At 33.5% G+C, this 23,741-nt stretch overlaps 1 protein-coding gene across 4 annotated transcripts; it reads left to right on the top strand.

The window, feature by feature from the left end:
- The first annotated feature begins 9,899 nt into the window (after nucleotides 1-9,899).
- Nucleotides 9,900-19,592, top strand: LOC135800807 (uncharacterized). 4 transcript variants are annotated; one of them, XM_065314132.1, is made up of 5 exons: nucleotides 9,900-10,650; nucleotides 16,171-16,332; nucleotides 16,428-16,651; nucleotides 16,714-19,039; nucleotides 19,108-19,592. In XM_065314132.1, the coding sequence occupies exons 1-5, from the start codon at nucleotides 10,629-10,631 to the stop codon at nucleotides 19,479-19,481; spliced, it is 3,108 nt and encodes a 1,035-aa protein (XP_065170204.1). In that variant the 5' UTR covers nucleotides 9,900-10,628; the 3' UTR covers nucleotides 19,482-19,592. The 4 variants fall into 4 exon arrangements, with proteins under 4 accessions (XP_065170204.1, XP_065170202.1, XP_065170203.1 ...); XM_065314130.1 differs by lacking the exon at nucleotides 9,900-10,650 and adding an exon at nucleotides 15,162-15,507; XM_065314131.1 differs by lacking the exon at nucleotides 9,900-10,650 and adding an exon at nucleotides 15,162-15,485.
- Nucleotides 19,593-23,741: the final 4,149 nt, after the last annotated feature.

A 23,741-nucleotide genomic window follows, 5' to 3' on the forward strand; every position in this document is an offset into this window, starting at 1 on the left:
ACCTGATATTTCCTCTAAAGCCAGCGATTCAACTCAGGACTTCTTCGAGTCCCTTATCTCAGGATTCAGAGTGCCTTTAGATAAGGATGATCCTGATTCAAGTACGCATAAGCCAATTCAACTTATAGATCAAATTTAACATTATATTATTTCAGTGGCTATTTCTGATGCTGAATTGCTCGCGGTGAAGGACAAGACGAATCGTCATATGCGTCTTCGTGAATTGTTGCTGGAACAATCTCGCGACTCGAGTTTGGTTGTTATGACTCTTCCCATGCCAAGGAAGAACATCGTCTCCGCTCCATTATATATGGCATGGCTGGAACTTCTCACGAAAGACATGCCGCCAATTCTACTCGTGCGGGGGAATCAAACATCCGTTCTCACATTTTATTCCTAAACATGCGCATTTTATCTATACGAAATTTATTCCAATTTTATAAGAATTTTTGAATTGATTTTTATTGCTGATTTTACACGTTATTTATACAATTGTAAGGCAGCACGCTGCTGCTTTTTTACCACACGACAAAAGAACAAAATTTGACATTTATTTACAATTAAGTTATACTACATTTGTATTAGAAAATTAAGAGTTATTTATGTTTTCAACCGAGCGTTCATAATTTGATTATGCGTTGATTGGTAGGCTAATTTATTTAAAATGTAAAACTAACTTAAAACGGCCTGTTTAATTTAGCTTGCAAAGCTTTGTCACATTCGTGAATGCCGCACGGAAATAAGATGGATCTGATTAAAGATAATGTAAACTAAATTTTAACAATAGATTACCTGTGAGTTCTAGTTGTAAGGTTTACTGCTGAATTTGATTTAAGTTTATAATAATTTATATTGTCGTTTTTTGTTATTTCAATCATCATCTATGATTTTAAAAACAGCATTAATAAAATAAAGTAAAGTATTTTTATTTAGTTTAGGTCATTTATTTATTATTTACCTATTATTATTTGGAATATACCACAATAAAAACAAAATTGTGGTCTGCAAAATAACACCCAGTATTTCCCGAACTATAGTTTCTCACCGTCATGTTAGAGATGAAGACTTCCCCTACACGATGCATACATTTTCAACCCCCTAGCACTTCTGAAAATGCTCAAAAGTATTTTTTTAGAAAGTAGCGTTTTTCATAAAGTATGTAAAGATGGTGCAGAAAACACCCTGTATCTCGTGAACAAATTGACATTGTTAAAGTTTGTCACCCCCATATTATAGCTCGAGATTTCTTTTACACGATGCATACCTTGTCAATCATCTCATAGAACTTTTAAAAGTGCCCCAAAACTCTCTTTAAAAATTGACATTTTTCAAAATTGAAATTGCTTTTTTTTTCTTAAAATTTTCCCTTAATATTTTAACAGCTTCACAAATTTTAATTTAAATATTTAAGAGTAATATTGATCTACCACTTATCATTTAGGCCCTATTAATAATTTTAAAGTAATTTAAATATTGATAAAACTAGACATAGTTAGAGTGATTATTATTATAACTCGTTATTTTAGTGCAAAATTTTATTAAGATAAAGTATGTAGATTCACATGATTTGACCTGATAGAGGTAGTTTCCGACGGTAAATAATATGAATTAATGAATATTTAGATGATTTTTATTAATTAAAATGAAATAGGTATTTAATTTCAAGAGTAAATTACTAAAGAAGTAAAATTTGAATGTTTTTATGCTTTTTTTGTAGTTTTTGAAGAGATTTGAAGCATTTTTAAAGAAAATATGTGATTTTATGACAAATATATATTTTCATTGACTATTTATGCAGTGTATTATGTTTATTTATTGCTAAATTGGCGAATATTTGCATTAAAATTGCAAAATTTAGTTAATTTATTTTGAATTGATACATTCCAGCGACAACTACATTCGAAGCTTTGAGTTATGTGAAAAAGTGCTATACCGTTCGGACTCCTTTTATCTATACTTCGTGATATAAGGAGTCCGAACGGCATAGGCTTTTTTGTTGTAGTCATGGTACACAATTATAAACACCACTCATAGTTCCCTTTTCTGCCACTGGCTGCGCTTGAAACCTTAGAGAATCGATGTACGTTGGTTCGTGTCCATAGCAACTTTGAGACAATCCGTTTACATGACGTTCCTGTGTTTCTATTATTCGTGATTATTATTGTTTCATGTTGAATTTTTTTCCGGTAGTTTCCATAGCAAAGTAAGCATTTAAACGAGTACTCTAAGGTATAGTGGCGCCCTCTATTGTCGAATGTTCTGTTCCCAAGATCAAGACCATTCATTTAACATGACGTTCGGTCTCCTATGTATCTATACTTCGTGAACGATATGATCGCACGAAATTTTTAGTTACAACGGACATTCTAGCGACATCTCGGAAAGTTTTTAAGAGTTCATTATTAAATTAAACACCAGAAAATAAACATAGTACTATATAGTAATGGATTATATATTACATAATATCTGTTGATAAATTATAAAAAAATAAATTATTTAAATATGTTTTACTTTTATGAATTAATTTCAAGCGTAAAATAATATAAAGTCAGTGCAAACTGATAAAATGCGCTGCTGCTGCTAAAATACTTTACAACAATAATATGATAAAAACGCGAGAAGATTTTTAGTCGAAAAGGACATCTTAGCGACATCTCGGAATGACCTTAAAAGTACCATTTGAATTCGACTCTTTGTTTATTGAATCCACGAAGTATAGATATAAGGAGTCCGAACGGTATAGGTTTTTTCGTCGTAGCCATGGTTTACAAATACAGTAGAATCTTGATAACTCGAATGTCAAGGGAAACCAAAAAAAATTCGAGATAGCAAGTGTTCGACTTAACAAGAATTTCGAGATATGAAGAGTTAACTCATCAAATTTCGACATAAAAAGGCACAATTTCATAGAACATTTATAACGACAAATTACATTAGGTAATATAAAATGAAAGTCAAGTACATAATTATAATGAATGAACTTACACTGTATGTTTTAAATAATTGATAAAAAATCTGTTATCTTCGTTTGATTCAAGCCATTTACAGATTTTTTATCAATTATTTTTTCTAGTTCATATAGTGAACCGAATATATGATACTCGATATCATTACATCTTTCAATCTAAGTTCGTAGTGTATCAATTGCTGTATTGTACTCATGTTGTTGCTTGTTAACAGCCAAACAAATATGTACTGACTGAGCCAAGTAACCAAAAGTGACCAAAAATGAAGAAACATAACATCTGTGTTTCTTAGAAATTAGAAAGTTTATTGAATGAATTCATTCCTTGCACGTGTGCAAAACAAAAACAATAGATAAGAGGCCCCGAGCCCCGAACAGTCCTTTTTGATTTTATTGCCACGAGTTTTAAGCTCCGGGAATCCCGAGTTTTGAGCTCCGGGAATCTCGAGTAAGAAATCATAAAATTTTATGAACTTCGACTTACTGAGGTAGTATTTGCAGTTCGAGTTACTGAGTATTAAAATGTACGAGTAATGCCTCACAGGGAAATAGCTTATTGTTCGAGTTACTGAGTCTAAAAAATTCGAGTTAGTGCGTCGTTCGGGGTTCAGCGGAAGGGAATAGCATATCTTTTCGAGTTACTGAGGATTACGACTTAACAAGGTTCGAGTTATCAAGATTCTACTGTATATACAAAGCTAATAGTTCTCTATTCTGCCACTGGCTGGCATGGTTTGCGAGTGAACCGATGTACGTTGGTTCGTGTTCATAGCAACATTGAGACAATTTCTTTACATGACGTTCCTGCGTTTAGATACTTCGTGATTATTATTACACGTGAACACGTGCTGGTTTGTGAATGTTTAATTGAATTCAATTAAATTTCAAAATACATATTTTTTAACTTTGTCGAATGCGTTATCCATATTGTTAACTTTTATATGTATGTATACATTAATTTGAATTGGAACGTGATAGTAATATTTTTTTGAACTAATTTATTTATTGAAAATTAGTAGTGTTCAAAAAATGGGAAGGTGTTGTGCTATTCCAAGATGTTTTAGTGGCCGAAAGACTAGTGAACGGCGATGTCCATAGTAATGTAAGTATATAAACGAGTACACTAACGCATAGTGGCGCGCTCTATTGGCGAATGTTTGGTCACCTAGATCGTGACCATTAATTTAACATTACGTTCGGACTCCTTATATCTATACTTCGTGATATCGTTGTTGCAATGTTTTGTAAACACGGGCCATCGCAGCGGATTTTATCAACACACATCCACTTTATCTCATTTCGCGCATAAAATGTTAGGCAAAATATATTTCAAACTAGCTGTTGCCCGCGACTTCGTTCCGGCAGTGTTTAATAAAAATGTAATTCGTTTTTACTCTCTTGTTCTAGACATACTCGTAGTAAGAGTCAATTCTATCAATAAGATTAGCAATTTTAATTTAAAGAAATTAATTATATAAAGTTTTGTCAATAATGCACTTCAGCGCGCCATCTCGAATTCAACTATTTAACTATAACTATGATGAATCTCAATGTCAAATTATTCGGTAATTATTTGAATTTTTCTCACGTTTTAAACCTTCCCTAGACCTCCACGAATAATTCAAGACCAAGATAAGATAAATCCGTTCAGCCGTTCTCGAGTTTTAGAGAGACTAACGAACAGCAATTCATTTTTATACATATATAACTAGCGGCCCTGTCAAACGACTTATCTTTCACAAATATTTTCAAAATTCCTGAAAGACTTTTTTAGCTATATGTGCCACAATCATTATTAAAACTCACAGTTTCTATTTCTAAATTTACAAATTTATTCAGTTTTATAATTATTGTCAAAATGAGTTTCTATCTGTCAACTAATAATAATAACAGTCGAAAGGTATCGACATCTGTTAGAATCATTTGGAGTTAACAGATAATTGTGACTGTCAAATAATAACAGACAAATAATTAGCAATAAATTAAAATTCCGACTATAATTTGAGATTTAAACTATCCTATCTCTCAAGTTGGATCGAACTGTACATGGCATGCGAATTTTATTATAATCGATTAAGTTGTTTAGGAGTCCATTGTGACACGACAAACATTGTGACACGAGATTTATATATATTAAGAAGATAAGATAGATAAAAAAAAATGTAAAGAATATGTAAATGGATCTACTACTTTATCACAAACTACCTCATCTTTTGCGATTTGCATTCTGTCACTACCCCAATAGTAGTTATTATCAATTTACATTGACTTTATCTTACTCTACGCTTGAAATAAATCCATAAAGGGAAAGAATATTTAAATACTCATCAAGTTGTATGATTAATTAACAGATATTAGTAGTTTACGTTGCGCTTTACATGCAAATAATATAATAGCTAGTAGAGTAAGAGCCAGTGACGGCCAGACTTTCGTCATTTTAGGAAAGATGAAAATGTTTCTATGTGTGTACCCAACACAGCAAACAACGATCCCCAATTATGAAACCTGGATCGCAGTTAACAGCCAACAAAGATGTACCAATTATGTTGTCAAATTCGTTCTTTTATAGCAACAGTTTCAGCATATGAAACTGTTTAAAGATCAAATAAACTTTATGGTATGCGCATAATTCCTTCTAAACGCTGATTTTGAGCGCCGCTCTCCTGCTGAACTTTGAGTCCTTAAAGTAAGGAACACTAAATTAACTACACAAAGTTATGTCACTTGCATTGTGGAAACTTTATTGAATCGTTTTAAAATTATGATAATTATCACAAATAAAATATGTATCCATCATCAGGGTGATGGCGAGGACGGTTACAATTGTTAGTTTAAATCAGGCGCAAGAATTACATTCGAGTGTAGAGTATAAAATATATACCTACGCGTACATATTAAGTCAGGGGAGAAGAAAGAAAGCCAACGTGTTCCTAAACTATTAATATCGCCTTTCATTTATCAAATTTAACTGGGCGATCTAGCTTCTCCGCTTCGCAATTCTATTGCCATACACTGTTTTACACTGCTTTACTTGCTCGTGCTTCCCCGACGTTATCGTCATCATCGCTCGCTCCGATTAATCGCAATTGGTAAAAGTATGACGGCGCATGTTTTGCATAAAAATCGAAAATTTTTATTGCCGAATGAAACAACTTGATGAAAATTAAACGCGCTGCGCATTCATTCCACACGAAATGCTCTCTTTACGTTGAAAGTTACTCAAATTAGCACTAATTAATAAATTACTTTATAAGTACTAACTTATACACTCATATAACACTCTATATTTAATATTAAAAAGAGTAGCAACGAAAAACCGAACTAAAGTACTTAATTGCCACTGTCGTTAATTTGGTTTAATTATTTGTTTGTGTATTATTATTATAAATGGAGTGAAAGACGACGCCTTTAATAATAATATATTTTATCACGGGCCGATTGCCATTTGGAGCGTGACGAAACTAAAAATCATAATTGTATTTATAAGAAATTTAAATGTTCCTTGAACGATAAAAGTTTTAATTTAATTTTTAAGCACTAACGGTTAAGTTCTTAGTTAAAGTTAAAAGTTTCAGCAATAAAATTGACAATTTATAGTTCTGTTTCCGCTAAATCGACTATTTTGTTGATTTGAATGTTTCCGCCATCCTTTTCCGCTGTTTATTAAGATGTACAGCAATTAAAATTCAAGAGAAATAAAATTTAGAATAATTATTCCTTGCGGCAAAACGAGCGTGAGCATTTACATTAAAATATCTTAGACGTAAACATTTTCGACACCTTGGGAGTAAACAATTTATATGTTTTTTTTCTGCTTTAGAACTGTTTACAGCTAATATATTAATTACATTAGTGTATATAAAACATGCCATGCATTAATAATCCTAAACTTAAACTAATAATTTAATTTTCGGTAATTTTTGTATCAGTAATTTATAAAATTTAATAATAAACTTTCTAACTTTTGTAATTTGATACATAGGTACATGTAATTTCAATAAATTAGTATTGCTAATTCAACATTCGCTTAAAATAATAATGAAAAAACGTAATCATCAAATAACCGTAGGTAAACAACAGTTTATGTAAATTGCACGATTGCGTGTTAAATGCACACGAATGAATTCCGGAGTGAAATAAAGACATAATCAACATGTTGGAATGGCGAGATAAACACATTTTCAAACTCGCGCAGAGGCGGAAATAGTAAAAAAACGGCAGCCGAACGGCGGAAAATGAAGTTACGTGCGCGCCTAATGGTGGATGATTTAATTAAACACGTCGCTTGATTGCCGTTCGCATGCACTCGTTTCTTTATTCATTTACTTGCACGCACGCGATTATCTCACCTTGCGGGCGTTAATGAATAACGCAACAACAAAAAATTAATTATTTTTTTTATTATAATACAGTTTACTTTCATAAGGGGAATTTGTATAATATTTTAGGAATCTGAACTATGTATTAAAATCAAATCCAGCAGACAAGCAGTTTGCAATAAAATAAATTTGAAAATCATCAAAAATTCTATATTCCGAAGAAAACTTAAAACCGTTTGTATGCTTACAAGTTAAAACAAGCAAATATGCGCACATAATCAAAAAGTACCTCAATGTAACTTCAATCTGTCCACTGATTTAAAAATTCTTTGAAGCGAGCAATTTGAAAATCCAATATAAACTTAAAATATTATAGATATGCGTAACTATTGCAAGAGCATCTGCAGATGATGCTTTTAATGCATCTGTACTAATGATTCTGTAGGCATAAAACACAGTTACTTTTACCTGCTATTGCCTCCTAATTAGTGCATAATTATTAATTAACTGCAAGTAACTGTAGATTATACCTGCGCACGAAAACTTAATAATCCAATAAAGTGCTGCATATACATACCGCTAAAAAATAAATAAGCATTATTGCAAATAATGCAACGAATGCCGACATAACGGAGAACCAACCGAGTGGAAAATGAACATCGGCACTGTTTTTCCACATGCTTAGAAATTTCATGCTTCGGTTTCGCACTTTTCTTTCAACTGCCACACAAAAAAAACTTTCATCTATCTATCCTTGTATCGTATGGAATATACGCTTAAATATTATGATTAAGTGCGACGTCAAATATCTAGATAGAATTATGTACGTGACTTGAAGCAGTTTAATTAATAATTATTTGAATTTACGTGCCTGTTGGCCAAAAACATTTATTACTTCTCTTCAACTTCAACACAATCATCGCCGAATAACCCAATCGTGATTAATGAATGAGTCCGTCATTGTGTTGTTACGTTCGCAATTTCTTCATTCTTTATTCACTAATTAATTAATTTATTCTGTAAACAAATAGAGTAACACTAATAACCAAAATGTGTATCAATAAAGAGACTTAATGATGATCATAATAACGGCGGCGTGAATGTACGTGCATTGTACAATTCTAATTAACGTATTAATTAATTATTACAATGATTTTCTTACGTAGCGTAATATTGTGAAATTTACTAAATATTTACTTTTTTAATATTAAAATATGACGTGAAAATAACTACGGTATTGCGATTTCGATATCTGACGTCGATGTTATTTTGTTTTTTTGGATTTGCTGCGCTTTTACGCATAAAATATTGAACCAATTTTATTAAAGACCCTGAAACATTACATACCTATGTAGCTTTTTGATGCAAAAATTTAAATTGATGCCTGCAAAATTAGGGAAAAATTTCTACAGGAGCAGAATTCAGGGAATGTTTTGCTTTCATGTTACTTGCAACGTAAAATTGTGTATAGCTTAGCGTATTGCAACTCTAAGTTGCTTCGATGTTGAGTTGTTGATCTTGTTCCGCGTCCAGCATCGGAACGACCGACTTATTCCGAGCCAACGCGCGAATATTCACAACTTATTCAATTTGTGCACGACGGTGTGAACCGTAAGCGGCGCGAATGCGAACGTAAATTGCCCAACCGACCGTACCAACATCGCCCGTGTGGATCTCTAATTTATAATTAAACTTATTATCGCGAATGTAATCGTAATTCATGTTTAATTTATGTGCGCATTAATCATATCGTTTCGGTTGAATTCAATTAGTTCGTAAAGAAGTTCATGCAAAACAATTATAATCATAGGAAACGCAAAAAGAAATGAAAATACTACGTCTAAATGAAAATTCATAAGGTAGTTATCTATAAATTGATATGTTATATTGTAATATAAATAATTATTATCATTAATTTGAATAAACTTAAAATTAGAAATTGGAAAAGTAAAATTTTTATGTTGTGCAATCATCATCAAAATATTTTAATGATAATTTCGACAGTAATTTGAGGGTTACTACAAACTTACTATCAAATTAAAGTCAAGAAAATTCTCTATAATTTTGTTTTATCAGTTTTATGTTTTTAATCAATTTGATAAAAATATAAGCAGTTAAAGTTGCACCATCTTCATATCTTTATATCTTATAATCATCCTTCGTCAGTCGAATGTATTTCGTTAATAATGTTGTACAATAATTTTCGAAACTTAACATTCCAATATACGAACCAAATTACAAAACAACATAAAAACACAAATAAATAATTGTTAATAGTTCAAGCACGACTTTTCCTCGTCCAAATGTTGTGATAACGTTGATTTATACGTTTTGGAAGTCCCAATTCAATGCGCAGTGGAAACGAGGGCACATTACTAATAAAAATTAATTTAAAACATGAATGCGGGGGCAATTTTGACCGCTCAATTGCATGCGTCACACACGTAAATCCATTCGCAAACACTCGCTACTTGCGCACGCCTCGCCGATACGCCTCATCTTATTGAAACAGAATGAACAAAAAAAATCACCGGCGCGATAGTTGCGATACCTGTGCACGAGCACGGCGAACGTAAGTAAACACGGATTGCAGGATCGCGGCGCACAGAAGCAATTCGGAAGCATGCACGATGCGTCCGCAGTCGGCAGACGTTTACTACCTGCTCAACAGTAAAGGCGCTAACTAGTGCGCGCGCGATAGAAACACAACTCGGTAGTGTTGAACAGTTTGCAGGAACAAACGTATCACATCGCAGTATTATCATCCAGAGTTAAGTTTAGTTCGGAACAAGTTCTAAACGTTCCTGTGGTTTTATATAAATTTTTGTGTATGTATATGTGTGGAAATTAAACTTGACTTGAGTGTACACCCGGAAACGCAATGGGATATGCACTTGAAAGGTCCGAAGTGCGCGATGTATTAGTTTTTGTAGGGAACATGTGAAAATGTTTGTCGTTTGATATTGCGATGTGAACTTTTCAACGCCCACGTTGTTGTATTGTGTTTTTGCTATCGTTTGCATTGGATTCGCGCGTTTGCGCGTCGTGGACTCGAAGCCGTACGAGTTTAACTCGCTGTTTAATCTTATTGCACCGACTTGCAGCTAGTTGCCCATCGTTACTTACAGGTGTTTTATACATCCAACTCACATTAAACTATTAAATATTTATTCAATAGACTCACCTGCAAAATGCATGGTTTAAAACAGTGAATTAACAGTGATAACATTGGCAATTGTGTTTGTTTTATAAATGTGGATTACGTTAAGTGGAACTTGGATTGTGAAGTAAACTTATTGTTTAGTTTATTTTATTTGGACTGGCTTGATTAAAAGAACACTTGAATGACAGACCCTACAATTGCAGGTAAGATAAAACACAAAATAATATAAAATAATAAATGAAATAATAAAAAAAGTTATCAACGAAGATAAAAGGATAAAATATTTAATTAAAAAATATATTACTGTACATCTAAACTGTTTATTTGTATACTTATTTGGTTTAATCATCAATAACGCCAATTACAATTTCTTTCAACAATTCTATTTTTATTGTTCTCAAAGTAAACAAATTCAATGCAATTCTACAAAAAAAGTCGTAGGCACCTTATGTGGTTGTTAGGCAGGTGGGCTTTTTATTGCCTGTTAATAGATGTATTAACATTAATATTTATTAACCAAACGAGGTGTATAATAAATAATACGCCGATATAATTTATAATTGCAAAAAGCAGACGATGATGAGCAAGAATTTCCGAAAAGATTTGCCTCAACATTAAATTACATTATAAATTTCTCTTTTATATTCTTGAAATGTCAGGAAATGTAAATATTATCCGAACGGACGGCACGTGAAAGCTCATCTTGCTTAAATATTACATAAATATTGAAATTCATTATAGCGAACGGCATGAAACAACGGTTAAGACCGCCGAAAAGCATAATTAAGATAAAACATCATCATTTCATATTTTTTTATTTGAAAACGTATTACGCTATAATTATTTAAACGCGCAAGATGGTAAAATTGCGTTGCTTTCCTATTTAAAAATACATCAATTAGTTTTTACCGCTTTATGTAATTTTTTAAGATATACTGCGTGTTTATTAAAACGAAGATTAAGCATCCAAATAATTCGATGATGATTGATTTAATTGATAGTAATGTTCGTATGGTATTGTGTAAGCGTGAAGTGAAACAAATTGGAGGTCAAGTTGAAGCACAATGTATGAGTTATAAATTATCTTGACGGTGCTAATCGCGGCGGCGATGATTGTGATTGCAATAATTTAATGTTACCTAATAATTCATGTTTAGTAAGAAACACAGTCGAGATGGTAATTTAATTATAAAAATACGTTTCGGACTGGTAACTGGTATGACACAGTATATCTATTCAACAAAAGTCTTAAATTCTAGACGTATTTGCTGACAATTAGTAAAACACACACTCGTTTTTATTTTTTAGTATACGTAAGTCGTTTATTGTACTTATAATCATACATTATCACATTATTTGTCAGCCTTGGGATCTATTCTTCTGTTTCACGTACTTGTCTTACAAACATTTGTTTAGGCATAATAATGGGTAGAAAGAATAAAAAAAGGAAAAAGAAATATTTAAAAGTTTTACTTTTTACATTTGAATTAATGATAAATAATTTTAACAGCAATTTATTTCTGTACCTGTTCTATTATCTATCAAAAAATTGGGTAAATGCTTTTATTTTATCAAAAATCACTGCAAATTAAAGCAATTAAGATAGGCAAATTTTCCCAGCGGCAGTCCAGCAAGGTCTAAGCCCTTTTACGCATACATTTCACTGCGTTCCGTATGAAGATAGTAACGGAATACTGCAAATGGCTAAGTTCCAAACGGAAACCCTCCCGGAAAGCAATCATTAACGATTTTGTTGCTTCGTATTTGCATTCTACACCAGCATTTGATAAAAGAACTTATTGAACAGTTCTAGTTTAAATCAAAAATATGTTATTTACTTTAATGATTCATCAAATGTACTCCACTTCAACGTGTTGCATCTTTGCAACCTCTTTCACTGCATTCACAAGCACTTCTTACATCTGTCATCCAATCCAGTTGATAGTGCGCTGACGGTGCAGATTGATGACGGTAATGCTCGAATTACGATCACTATCTCACTTTGCCAGAATGCGGAAAAGCTGTGAGCTTTGCAGAGTTTACCGTTCGACCATAATTTGCAATCGTAATTGAATATCGTTTACTTTGGACGGCTATAAACTATCATCGCGGTGTTCACACATGCGAAAAGATAACGAACATCAGCTGCAACGACAAATTACATCATCGTCTCAACGTGCACTTCATTATTTCTACATATCATCACTTTTTACTATCATAATTATGATTTGTACAAGGTGCAAAAGTAAAAAATAATTTTTTGTCTTGATAAAATTATCTTGTCGAAAATTGAAGACAGAATCTCTCGGTACCTATATTATTAGTTAGATGATGGAATGTGTAATGTGCATTCTGTTACATAGCTATACGTTTGGCTCGGCGGAAACTGTAGCCGACGGCCACGATATTGCTAAACTTGTTGAAAAGGCACGACGAGTGCTACTCAACTCCTGGTGCGAAAGTGCAAAACTGAATGAATGCATCACGCATTTGCTGTGCTCGGCGTGCTACGGCCTACGTGCACTTCAATTTCCTGCGCAAAACGACGCTAGTTTTCCAACATTGTCGATTGAGAAGTGCATAGTGCATTAATAAAAATTAACAAAACGAAGGAAGAGTCGTCTAATGCATCTAAGCATCGGCAACTTCAACTGCCTTCAGGCTTTTGTTCACACAATTGATATTTAGTATGTTTATTTCAAGTTTATCAATACGTACATTTATATAAGTGGAAAACTAATGATGGTAATTAAAAGGTGCTGCTTGTAACTTCATATTAATTCCGGGAAATATTTCTATACAATTATAAATCCGACATAAATCAAAGAAAACAATAATTTTACCTTTGAAACGTAAAAACAACAGTTTTATAACAATAACATGAGGGTTTATTATTATTTTCAAATATTATTTCCTGACCTATGTTGAGTAGAAAAGTTATCTTAACAAGGCAAAACTCATTTAAAGACAAAAACGTCGAAAAATGAAAAAAAAAAAATCAACAATAATATACGTGTATAAACGTTTCGAAAACTCTTTTTTTTATTTTCTAGTTAGTATCTCAGGCAAAACAAAACAAAAATTGAATAGAAAGAAAGTCGCATTGAATGTATGCAACAATCAACACAATACTCTCCAATCAATACTACCATTATTACAATTTGCAAAGCATTGCAAACTACATTTCAACATTTCATAAACGATACAGTCTCATTTGCATCTTAATGAAGCTCTCTGCATCATCCCATCCGATTGCAACAAATCTCAGCGTGAATATAAAGCGAAAACATATGTGCTCCAATTTTTTTTCTTTGCGCTGCGCTCGCCACAATTAAACGCTTGCCTCGCATTCTCATTAATTATGCAAAGTACATCTTAAAAGAGGTAATTAACAAAACTGTACAACATGTACAACATGTGCAACGGTGTACATGAACAGAAAAGTGAAGATAAAAGATGATATGCTCGGCATAGATTATAAATAATTACGGATAATTGCTCAACACAAACTCAAGGCAGTTTTTTATACTCGGAAGTAATTGATGTGCATTCCTAGAGGAATGTTTAAGTTTTTAGTTTTAACTTTTGAGATGTTTGAAATGTGCGTGAGCGGTTTTAGACGCACATTACACGAATCGTTAATTATTATTTATGCGTACAAATTAAGATTGTTCATCGCTGCTTAATCGAACGTGCGTTAATTAGAAGCCAAGCGAAGTGAACTGAAGGCACTTCTAATGCCCACATTCACATACACACACCATCCTCATATAATGTGCTTTTGATTTTCTTTGCTTTCTGCTTTTCTGCTTTTTACTGCGTTAGGAATATTCCCAGTTCTTATTTATGAGACTTTGCGTTTGACTTTGCGTTTGAATTGTTGGTCGTTGTTGGCTTTATGTCGCTGATGCCTCTGGGGCTTCGGTATGGAATGCTTCGTTTTAGTCGCTTGCTTGCTGTTTGATTTAGATGCAACAACGCGGACGTCAGGCACGCGCCATGCTCGCATTCCTTCGCGCTTTAATATTAACACAGAAAGAATTCTCGTAAAGCTATATATTACCTCGCGGTAAAATTATTTAGCACTAATTAAAATTATCCGCGGTGTAAAATGGTTCTATTTCTGTTTTCATTACAACCTAAATTTTAATCTTATTGTATTCGTAATATACGAGTAGTGTGAAGTAAAAATAATCGTCGTCAGTTTTAATAATGTTTTATTGACGTTTTAATGGTTTTTCAAACCTAGGCGCCGGATGCGCCCGGTTATTAGAATAGCGATCGGTCTAATAATTACAAGTTAGAAATCGATTTTGGATTTGCTTTACATTTACATTCGTAATTTGCATTGAATTAAATTTCGCGCCGCGCGGATGTCGCTAGCAATTAGCCAATAATCAACGACAAGCGACGCCAAATTGAAAACATAATCGAATTAATGTAATTTAATATTAGCCACCTGTGATTATGGTTTTATTCTGATTTACATATTCTACATACCAATATACAGAGATTAAAAAATACATTTTTACGCTATTTTTGCTTCAATTAAGTAAATTATTAAAATAGATAATATAAACATGAAATGATAAGAGTTTAGAATGTATACTTTATCTTTTCTAGTGTTTATTGTCCTTATCAGTGATAACTATCTAGATTTTTTAGGCCAATACTTGGCTACACGTTATTGCGACTTAAATCCGCTTAATTATTGCACGTCTACAGTGAAGTTGTCTGTTTATCGCTGATAACGCTCAGGAATGCAAAAATACTTCTACTAGTAATTTTAGTACTTCTAACATTATGGAGGTGAACAGTTCTGACATGAAAGTTTTGAGTTTATAATTGCTACCTGTTTAATATTAACACCGATATTTAAAGAACAAAGGGAAACTTTGCTGTGAGTATTGCGCAGTGCCATTTGTGTTAAGTGTGCGCTATCACATGAATGCGACTGATAAGAAGAGCAAGGCGGCGGCTACCACTGCCGCCCCTCAGCATGAGAAGAGTACCCATACGGACGGTCTGGGTAATGACGGTATGGTTATTCTTATTTTTCTGTACGTAAATTTAGATTATATTATTGTATAGCTTTTTTTTATTTTATTTTACTGCCAAGGTAGTAAAAAGGTATTTTACGTTGTTTAGCGTTGTTTTCTTAAAAAAAACCTCCAAGGATTTTTGGTTAGAATTTAAATTTGCCTGTAAACTACAGGATTATTGGTTTATGAGCTCTAATCGAGCGGGATTTCCGGGATTATATATAAAAAAACAGCTAATTTCTGTCCACCGCAATCTGCGCTTGCCCAAAGTGAGATAAAATACAGAATGCTGATTGATCTACAGAATCGAACGTTTAACTGTCCATGCAATAAGAACGCCGGGTAGCATACAAATCTATAACGAAATACAAACATTAATTAATACCTTATTAAGTCATTGGATAAAAACCCAGATAAATAAATATACAAATAAGTAAACAGATAAATTAATATCAAATGCTCTTTACATCTCGTCATTATCGACTGTGCGACTACATCTGCCGGTGCAAATAAGAAAATGGGAAAACAACGTATTAGCAGTATAAATAAATGATGATTACATCATCGGCATTGTGAGGGGAACCAAAAAATAATAACGAGCAAATCCCAAAGTCTGGAGATAGCTGCTGCACCCAAAACAAAGAAAGTATTGCATTTTCATGTGTTTTGTTTTTGTTGCAGATGAGTCGCGCGTGAGCGAAGAGCCCGCACAGCGACTATGGTCAGACGGGTTGATTCTTCTGCTCCATATAATCCTACCGATCGCCATTACTGGAGCAATTATAGGTCGAAAAGCGATCTTTGCCAGAGTGTGTACCCACTTAGATAAATCATTTATTGCTGGTAAGTTTGTAACCAAAGTCATTTTAATATAAATAACCTGCCGACTTGATTTCTGTGTACTCTTTATCAAATTGATGCTGAAATGTGTATTGTAGTCTTTTGCCCGTCGTTCAGTAAGCGAGAAAAATTAAAGAAATGGATGATCGACTATCTGCCCAACGTCGACGGAGGATTGGCGGCGATGTGGAAGGATGGCTCCCTCATGTGTACACTCATCAATTCCGTCGTGCCGGGAGCTTGTCCAAATCCGCATCGACACTGGAAGAAACCACCGATACATGGCCAAGCTTTAGCTTACAAATACCTTGGAGTTATCCCAGTAAGATTTATTTCTGTAAAAAAATGTCTATTTTATATTTTCATCTATTTACTTTTTTGTAGGTGTTTAGCGAAACGGATTTTCACTCGTTGAAACCAACAACAACTCAAGAAAAGCTTCTCATTGACTATGTGTGTAATCTCCAAGCGGCTATTGAGAAGATGACGCCTCAAACCGACATCACTTTCTCAACGCGATATATTGCACGTGGTATGGGTTTGGTCACCGGCGAACAACATCGTAAGACCGTCATTTACATCTACCCTAACTTTAAAGGTCAAACACTCGATGATCTGCTGGTTAATATCAGAGGGCCTTATAATACCTACGGAAGTACTACGTTGAAAGCGCTATCTTTTACAAGAGATAAAAACACCAAATTGCCCGATAAAAGGCAATCGTTCTTGAAAAGTTTGTCTGCTGATTTTTCGAACTTATTAAAACCAAAGGATAAAGGCCCCGCGTGTGACATTGAAATTAAAACTGAGTTTGAGAAGGAGCGAGCGAAACTTGTGTTCGTCCCAAACAATTCAGGCGTTTACGAAATCTGTTTGACAACAAATGGTGAGCACATTGCTGGATCACCATTCAATTTAAGCATTGAAAAGAACCGCAGTGGGATTACACAGAATTTAAACGATGAAGATGTTAAGCCGAGAACTGATTCTAAAAGTATTAAAAAGAAAGTTTTGAATACTGTTATATACTATGAGAAGCTTAGGAAAAGCGGAGAAGATGCTCAAACTGGGTCTAAGGAGTCTTTAACCAACGATAATACTACCAAAGACAATAATAAAATTGAAGAAAAGTGTCAAATATCCTTAAGTACCGACAAAAATTTCAACACAACCGAACCAAAATTGCTAGATCTTGCTTTAGAAACTAAAACAAATGAAGTTGTTCAAATATTGAATACAAATGAAGTCCAAGAAACTGTTGCAGATCCTAAAGCTACCAATGAAGAAGAATACACACTTCCTATTTTAGAAACATTGGAAAAACTTAATGAATTATTAGAGAGCACAGAGAAATTAGACGTTATGGATATTCCCGAATCACAAGAAAATTATGGCCTAAACATCATAGACACTTTAAGAAATATTCCTGAATTGAAGAATGTTAACTTTGAAATAGATGAATCTGGAGTTGAAATGAATAATGAAATTAATGAGATGGCTACTAATGATCAAAACAGGATTAAAGAAATTGAAACAATTCACGAAACTAAAAACATCAAACAAGTTTGTAGTTATAATGATATCAATGCAGAGAGAACAAATAATCATGACATGAGTATGGCAAACAAGGAACCAGCTTTCTACTATAATGAATTACTTGCCAATCAAAATAAACCTGCAACAGAAATAAACAAGGAAATTACAGAAATTGAAACTAACAATGAAAACAATTATTCTAAATTGTCCAAAACAGAGAAATCATGTTTAGAAGACTCTGGGACGTATGTCAATGACGATATAGATCCAGACAGTTTATCTTCAAGCGTTGAGCTGCAAGGTAGTAGTGAAGAAATCAGTTTCTCTGGCGGTAGTGGCACCGGAAGTGATTTAAACGAAAACGAAGTCAATAACAACGATATTATGGTGAAAAGCAACGAAGATATCTGTTATCTTATTCTTAACCAAAACACGACTGATCGCCATAAGAGGGTCTACAGTAAAGACTTTATAAGTTGTAAAGATGAGCAAAGCAAAGATGATCTTTCTAAATCCGACCCGAACTTGCATAGCGAGCAGGCAACCAGCAATGACTCCGTGACTGCTTCCGCGTTATCACAAGATAACGTCCAAGAAGCACACGACGCCACGATGGCTTCCAGGATGTTTAAGCAACACCCTCAAGAAGGACAATGCATCGCCGGTACTCGGAGTCATAGTTATTCACATGGTAGTCTATTAGATACTTCAAGTACCTGCACTGAGGGTTATGAATTCAAGGAGCACTTCTTGAGGAGGAAAGCCTTCTGGGCAAATATGTCGATGTCCAACATGAGTCTTGCTGAGAGTGCTGATAGTTGTAGAAATTCAAGACATACAAGTTGTAGTAAACTGGATGCAAATGACGTTAAAAAGTTAAGCGTTCAGCACCCAATTGTTAGAAACTTGACGAGAAGCGAAAGTGCCAAAAACTTGGAGTTAAGATCAAGATCTTTGGATTTCGTACGCCAAAGAAAAAAGGTTGCCACTCCCACGAGGGAGGCAGGAAGATTTGGATCTGTAGACGATCTGAATTTCCCTAGTGTTCGACATCGCCGCGAAATGTATCTAAACGAGCAAAGAAACCAAACGCCCAGTAAATCCCTCGACAAGCAAGAATTGTATGCAGTCAGAGGAGAGAAATATACATGGTCAATACATGAGAAAATAAAAAGTAAGTGAAAACAACAAATATTTCATTTTTTTTTCTATTAAAATATATAATCTTATCTTTATGATTAGGTTTTGAGATGGGATCAAGTGCATCGACTCAGGTACCGAATGAAAAATTACCGACGCTGCCTGAAAACATCACGATTACTTCAAAAATTAAACAACGTTTTGAAAAGGCACATACTTATTTTAAAGACTTGGAGAGCAACACAGACGACACACGCCGATATTCGTTAGATGCTGAAAGTATTCAGTTATTTGATTCGGAAACAACGAGACCCAATCGAAGAGCTGCTTCTCATGGTAATACTATAGTTGGGTTGACTTCTTTTGACGGACAAAATGATCCTGCAATTATTAAAAACAACGAATTGCAAATGTTTCTAAAGGAACGCAGACGAAGAAGACAAGCGCATATATTAGCAGCAGACATTTTTAACTGATGGATCATTATTTCTATGTGCACCGTACTATTATATTACATATCAAATGCTTTTGTTATTTATTCTTTTATTTATTTAAATGGACAAAACTAAATAAATTTATATACAATACGTTTTATGTATTTGTTAAGTACGGCCTTGTGGCGTAGTCGGCTGAACTGCGCGCAAGCGCTGCGAGTGAAGGGGGATGGATACTGAAGCGGTGCGAGAGACGACAGACCAGTGAGGGGTCGACGAGAGAACGCGGCAGAGAGACGACCGTGTAACAGGAGAGAAGTCGAGATCGTGAGTCATAGAGATTGTATAATTAGTGAAATAAATAAGAGACTTTGAATTCGAGACCACATGCGGAGTTATTTCTTAACATATTCTTTGCCCAAAGATCTGTAAAAGTGCCTGATCTATTTTTGAATTTTTTCCATTTTATGTTAGAAGAAAAGTTATTCTAAACAATAAAATTTTGTCGCCCCTTGAAATTAAGGAAAAATTCGAAATTACCTTCAAAAGTCGACACTTTGTATTCTTTTGACATTTTGATAGAAAAGCAACTGTTGCAACTGTACGGTTGCTCAGTTTGTTAAATGTTATGATTTCTAAGACAAAATAATATATTTTGATATATGTGATGCCAGCCCAATCAGCTAGCGGATTTTATCCTGCAGGCGCATAACGCGTCCTTATTCCGGCAAATACATCCGGTGCGGAATAATGTCAATAAACGAATTTTGTTTATTACTTGAAAATTTAAAAAAACATTTGACTGAATAATATAATGTAAAAAATATTCGTTTGTTTCGATTTTGACCTTGAATTATGTTTTATCAGATGATAATTGATAAGCACTTTTGCGTTTTTATTTGTACAAGTATGTCCACTATTTTTCCACAATTTGTGTAACTTTTATTGTTAATATTAGGGTTCTGCGAAGTTTATGATTTACGTGGTAGTATGACATAACAACAAATAGGTATTTCTGAAGATGCTATAAGCTTTGATGATGCAAAACATTCTTAACGTTTGAAGCGTTTAGAGTATTCCTGAAATCATTCCATTATACTCGTATACTAAGAAAAGCGCAGCTTATATGCGAATACATTGTGCTTTCCTATAATATTTGTTTCGAATAAAATACAAACTTTTATTTTATTTTGATTTCAATCATTTTCAATTTACTTATATATTTGTAAAATTATTTTAATTTTGTTTAGTGTCTCTGGACAAATATCGACTACCTACAATTTGCGACGATAGCGAATATTACCTACCATGCGCGAGCGCCGTTGCCAGGGCGCCGTGGGCAGCTGCACCGGTGCAGCAATACGAGTAGAGTGTTCACAGTAGAACTTCGGTGTACCAGCGGAGCGCACTTCCTAGTTCAGCCGCCGCAGGAAGAAGTAGTCCAGAACCGAAAATAGTGCTTTGTGCGAAAAATAGGTAAGCATAATATACATTTAATAAAGTGTGCATTATGCAATTGTCTTTGGTCTCACAGACATCAAAGATACAAAAAGTTAGTATCAAGTTAAATAACAGAAACAAGCACAAAATGTAGTAATTGTTTTGATAATTCAAAGTTGAATCGAGAAACACTTTATCATGCGGTTGTTTGCTGAATTTGAATTGAACTAATCATTTCTAGTACCTAATTATTGCTGAATGGACTTCCTTTGAAAGTTGAAAGAAACGTGAAAATTTATGAGTTAAATATTTAAAATTTGCCGCCCGATTCAATTTTTTTTTTTAATTTTTAAATACATCTATGTACCCAAATATGAACAATTTAAATTACAAATTACATTTTGTAAATTTTTTATTAATTATAAAAGTTTCTGTGATGTAGAACATGAAACTAGAAACAATAATTGTTAAAAGTTACTCAAATTGTTCATAATGACAACATTAACTTGTTACATCAGTACACAACTGCATTTTAACTATATTAACAAAAATTTTCCTTTTTATTCAACCAGCAAAGTTACCTCAATCAAAGTTGCTAGGTTAATTTCCCTTCGTCCGGATTCAATTTACCAGCCACTATAGTTTAAGCCAGAATGCTTTATGTTGTTGATGTGGTATCAATTTCACCTTGTCAACGGATAGTTAACGCAGGAATATTCGTGATATTGACATGACTTGCTGTAGTCCATCGAACACTCCCAATTTGTGTTCACTATATAGTCAAAAACGACTCACTGGCAGCAATCCACCTTTGATGTGTTGGTCGTAAAGGGACAATTAACTAGATTGTGTGTTCCAATAAAGGTGGAAATGCAGTTGGTTGTAGAGCAGGCTAGAACGGGGATATGTTGCGGATATGAACTAACTTTATTCGGGTAATATTTGCAGTTTATATACTTTTGCATTTGACGCTTGTGACGTTATAAGGGTACAAAACTACCATTATAATAATGTGTTTGCTTGATAGAAATACTAACTACTTCAAATAGTAAAAAGTGCATTTTTTATATAAATAGTGTTTTATATAATTTGGCTCAAAGAAACTCCAATATTTGTCGCTCTTGGAAAAATGCAGCAGGCATATCTTTGTTTCACAACTAATTCATAACTAATTTTCCGAATTAGCGTTACTATAAAAATAAATTTAAAATTTATTAAAAAATTTAAAAAATATTGATTAAACCCTGACTATGTTTAATTTTATTTTAGTTATTCTAAGATCTACTACTTTTTAGCTACTTCTGACGCATTCGGTCAGGGCAGGCATCCCTGATATCAGTTCCCGGCAACTAGGCACTTTGATCTCACGTAAGTATCAATTTTTTTGTCAGTTAATTTTTGGTTTAATTTATGATAATTGAGGAGGATGTTAGGAGGATACAGGAGATAATTTTTCTAAAAATTGATTCAATTCAATTGTTCACCACTACTATAAACGTTCAATACAACACAGCATGGCGATAATAGTTAAATACTGAGAATAAATATTTATGGCGCATTTAATTTTAATACCGCCAAATTTAATTTTAAAATTAGCGTATACACTGTTTTTTGAGAGTGATGTCCGGCCATTGTTGAAAGCAATCTATGAAATATGAAATTCATCCGCGCACTGTTGGATAGTTCAGACATTCCAATCTAGGTATTCTATTGAATGTTGGATTTCCTGTTTGGCCGGTATGTACATACATACAGAGGATATTCAAAGGAAGTTGGAATTCATTTGCTTCGATAAAAATGAAATATTAAATTTGTCAAATCATTTTGTTCATCATGTTTACAACAATTACATCTCACAAATGCTAGTAAAACGCATTGGCTTTACATTGTTTTATCCGTACATGTTGTTTTAGCTTGGAAGAAAAATCCGACGTATTGTTCCTCGATGACTTCTTACGACTCGATCAATAAGACAAGCGAGTGTCTCCAGCCGTTAATGGTATGCGAATTTGATTTATAGCTGTAAAATATTCTCTCGCATTTAGGACATGAAAGCCTCAACAAATTGAGCAATAACAAACGAATGGCATTTATTTATCAATATTACGCCAAATTCCAAATCAAGAACCAATACGGCTTGTATTAAATTACCAAGTTTGATTATCAAATACTCGGTAGTATTAATTTGAATGCATTCCAAATTGCATCTATGTCTATGTTCCTATATTCGGAACATAACTGAGGCGGTGATACCCAAAACTCTTGAACGGCTCTATCATATGTGTATGTATGATGTAATGACGTTTTTTTAGACGTTGACGATGCTTGTTTGTGCAGGGCGACAAAGTAAAGGAATCTCAATCCATCTCGATTGAGACCTTCCCAACAACCAACAGACGTACTGAGGTAATTATTTTTTTTTATCTCAAATGATATTGCCTTGAATCTGTTATGTATAATAAATAATAAGTCTTGTTTCCCGATTGTGATTTGATAGTAAGTCCAACTTTACATGGGCCACATGTTTAACTCATGTCTATCATGTATTAGACACATTTTGTTCAATTATCAGTCATAATCAAACATATCAAATACAAGACAAAATAGATCAAATTTCAAACAATATGTATATTGCAGATGCCAATCGCAGTGCGAACCCATCCGCTTCGCAATCCATACGTCGTTGGATTCCTGATCGCATTTTTGATCTTTGTAATCATTTTAATTTATTTTGTCGCTAATATCGATGATACCGGCTGTAATGAATATGGTAATGACATTAATTACTATTACTATTGGAAGGCAACATGCGTAACCGAAATAAAATAAATACTATGAAAAATAAAGCGCAAACATAAAAAA

Source organism: Atheta coriaria, unplaced genomic scaffold (assembly GCF_025399875.1).
Source record: "Atheta coriaria isolate IRGN ID8LTWV9N9 unplaced genomic scaffold, Caltech_Dcor_3.1 hic_scaffold_10_pilon, whole genome shotgun sequence".
Classification (NCBI taxonomy): domain Eukaryota; kingdom Metazoa; phylum Arthropoda; class Insecta; order Coleoptera; family Staphylinidae; genus Dalotia; species Dalotia coriaria.

Bases quoted from the DNA above. Each gene is read 5' to 3' on its own strand.
- LOC135800807 (XM_065314130.1), top strand. From the start codon at position 15,396: ATGCGACTGATAAGAAGAGCAAGGCGGCGGCTACCACTGCCGCCCCTC. The intron at 15,508-16,170 runs GTACGTAAATTT...TTTTTGTTGCAG, and splicing joins ATGGTTATTCTTATTTTTCT to ATGAGTCGCGCGTGAGCGAA. The intron at 19,040-19,107 runs GTAAGTGAAAAC...CTTTATGATTAG, and splicing joins AATACATGAGAAAATAAAAA to GTTTTGAGATGGGATCAAGT.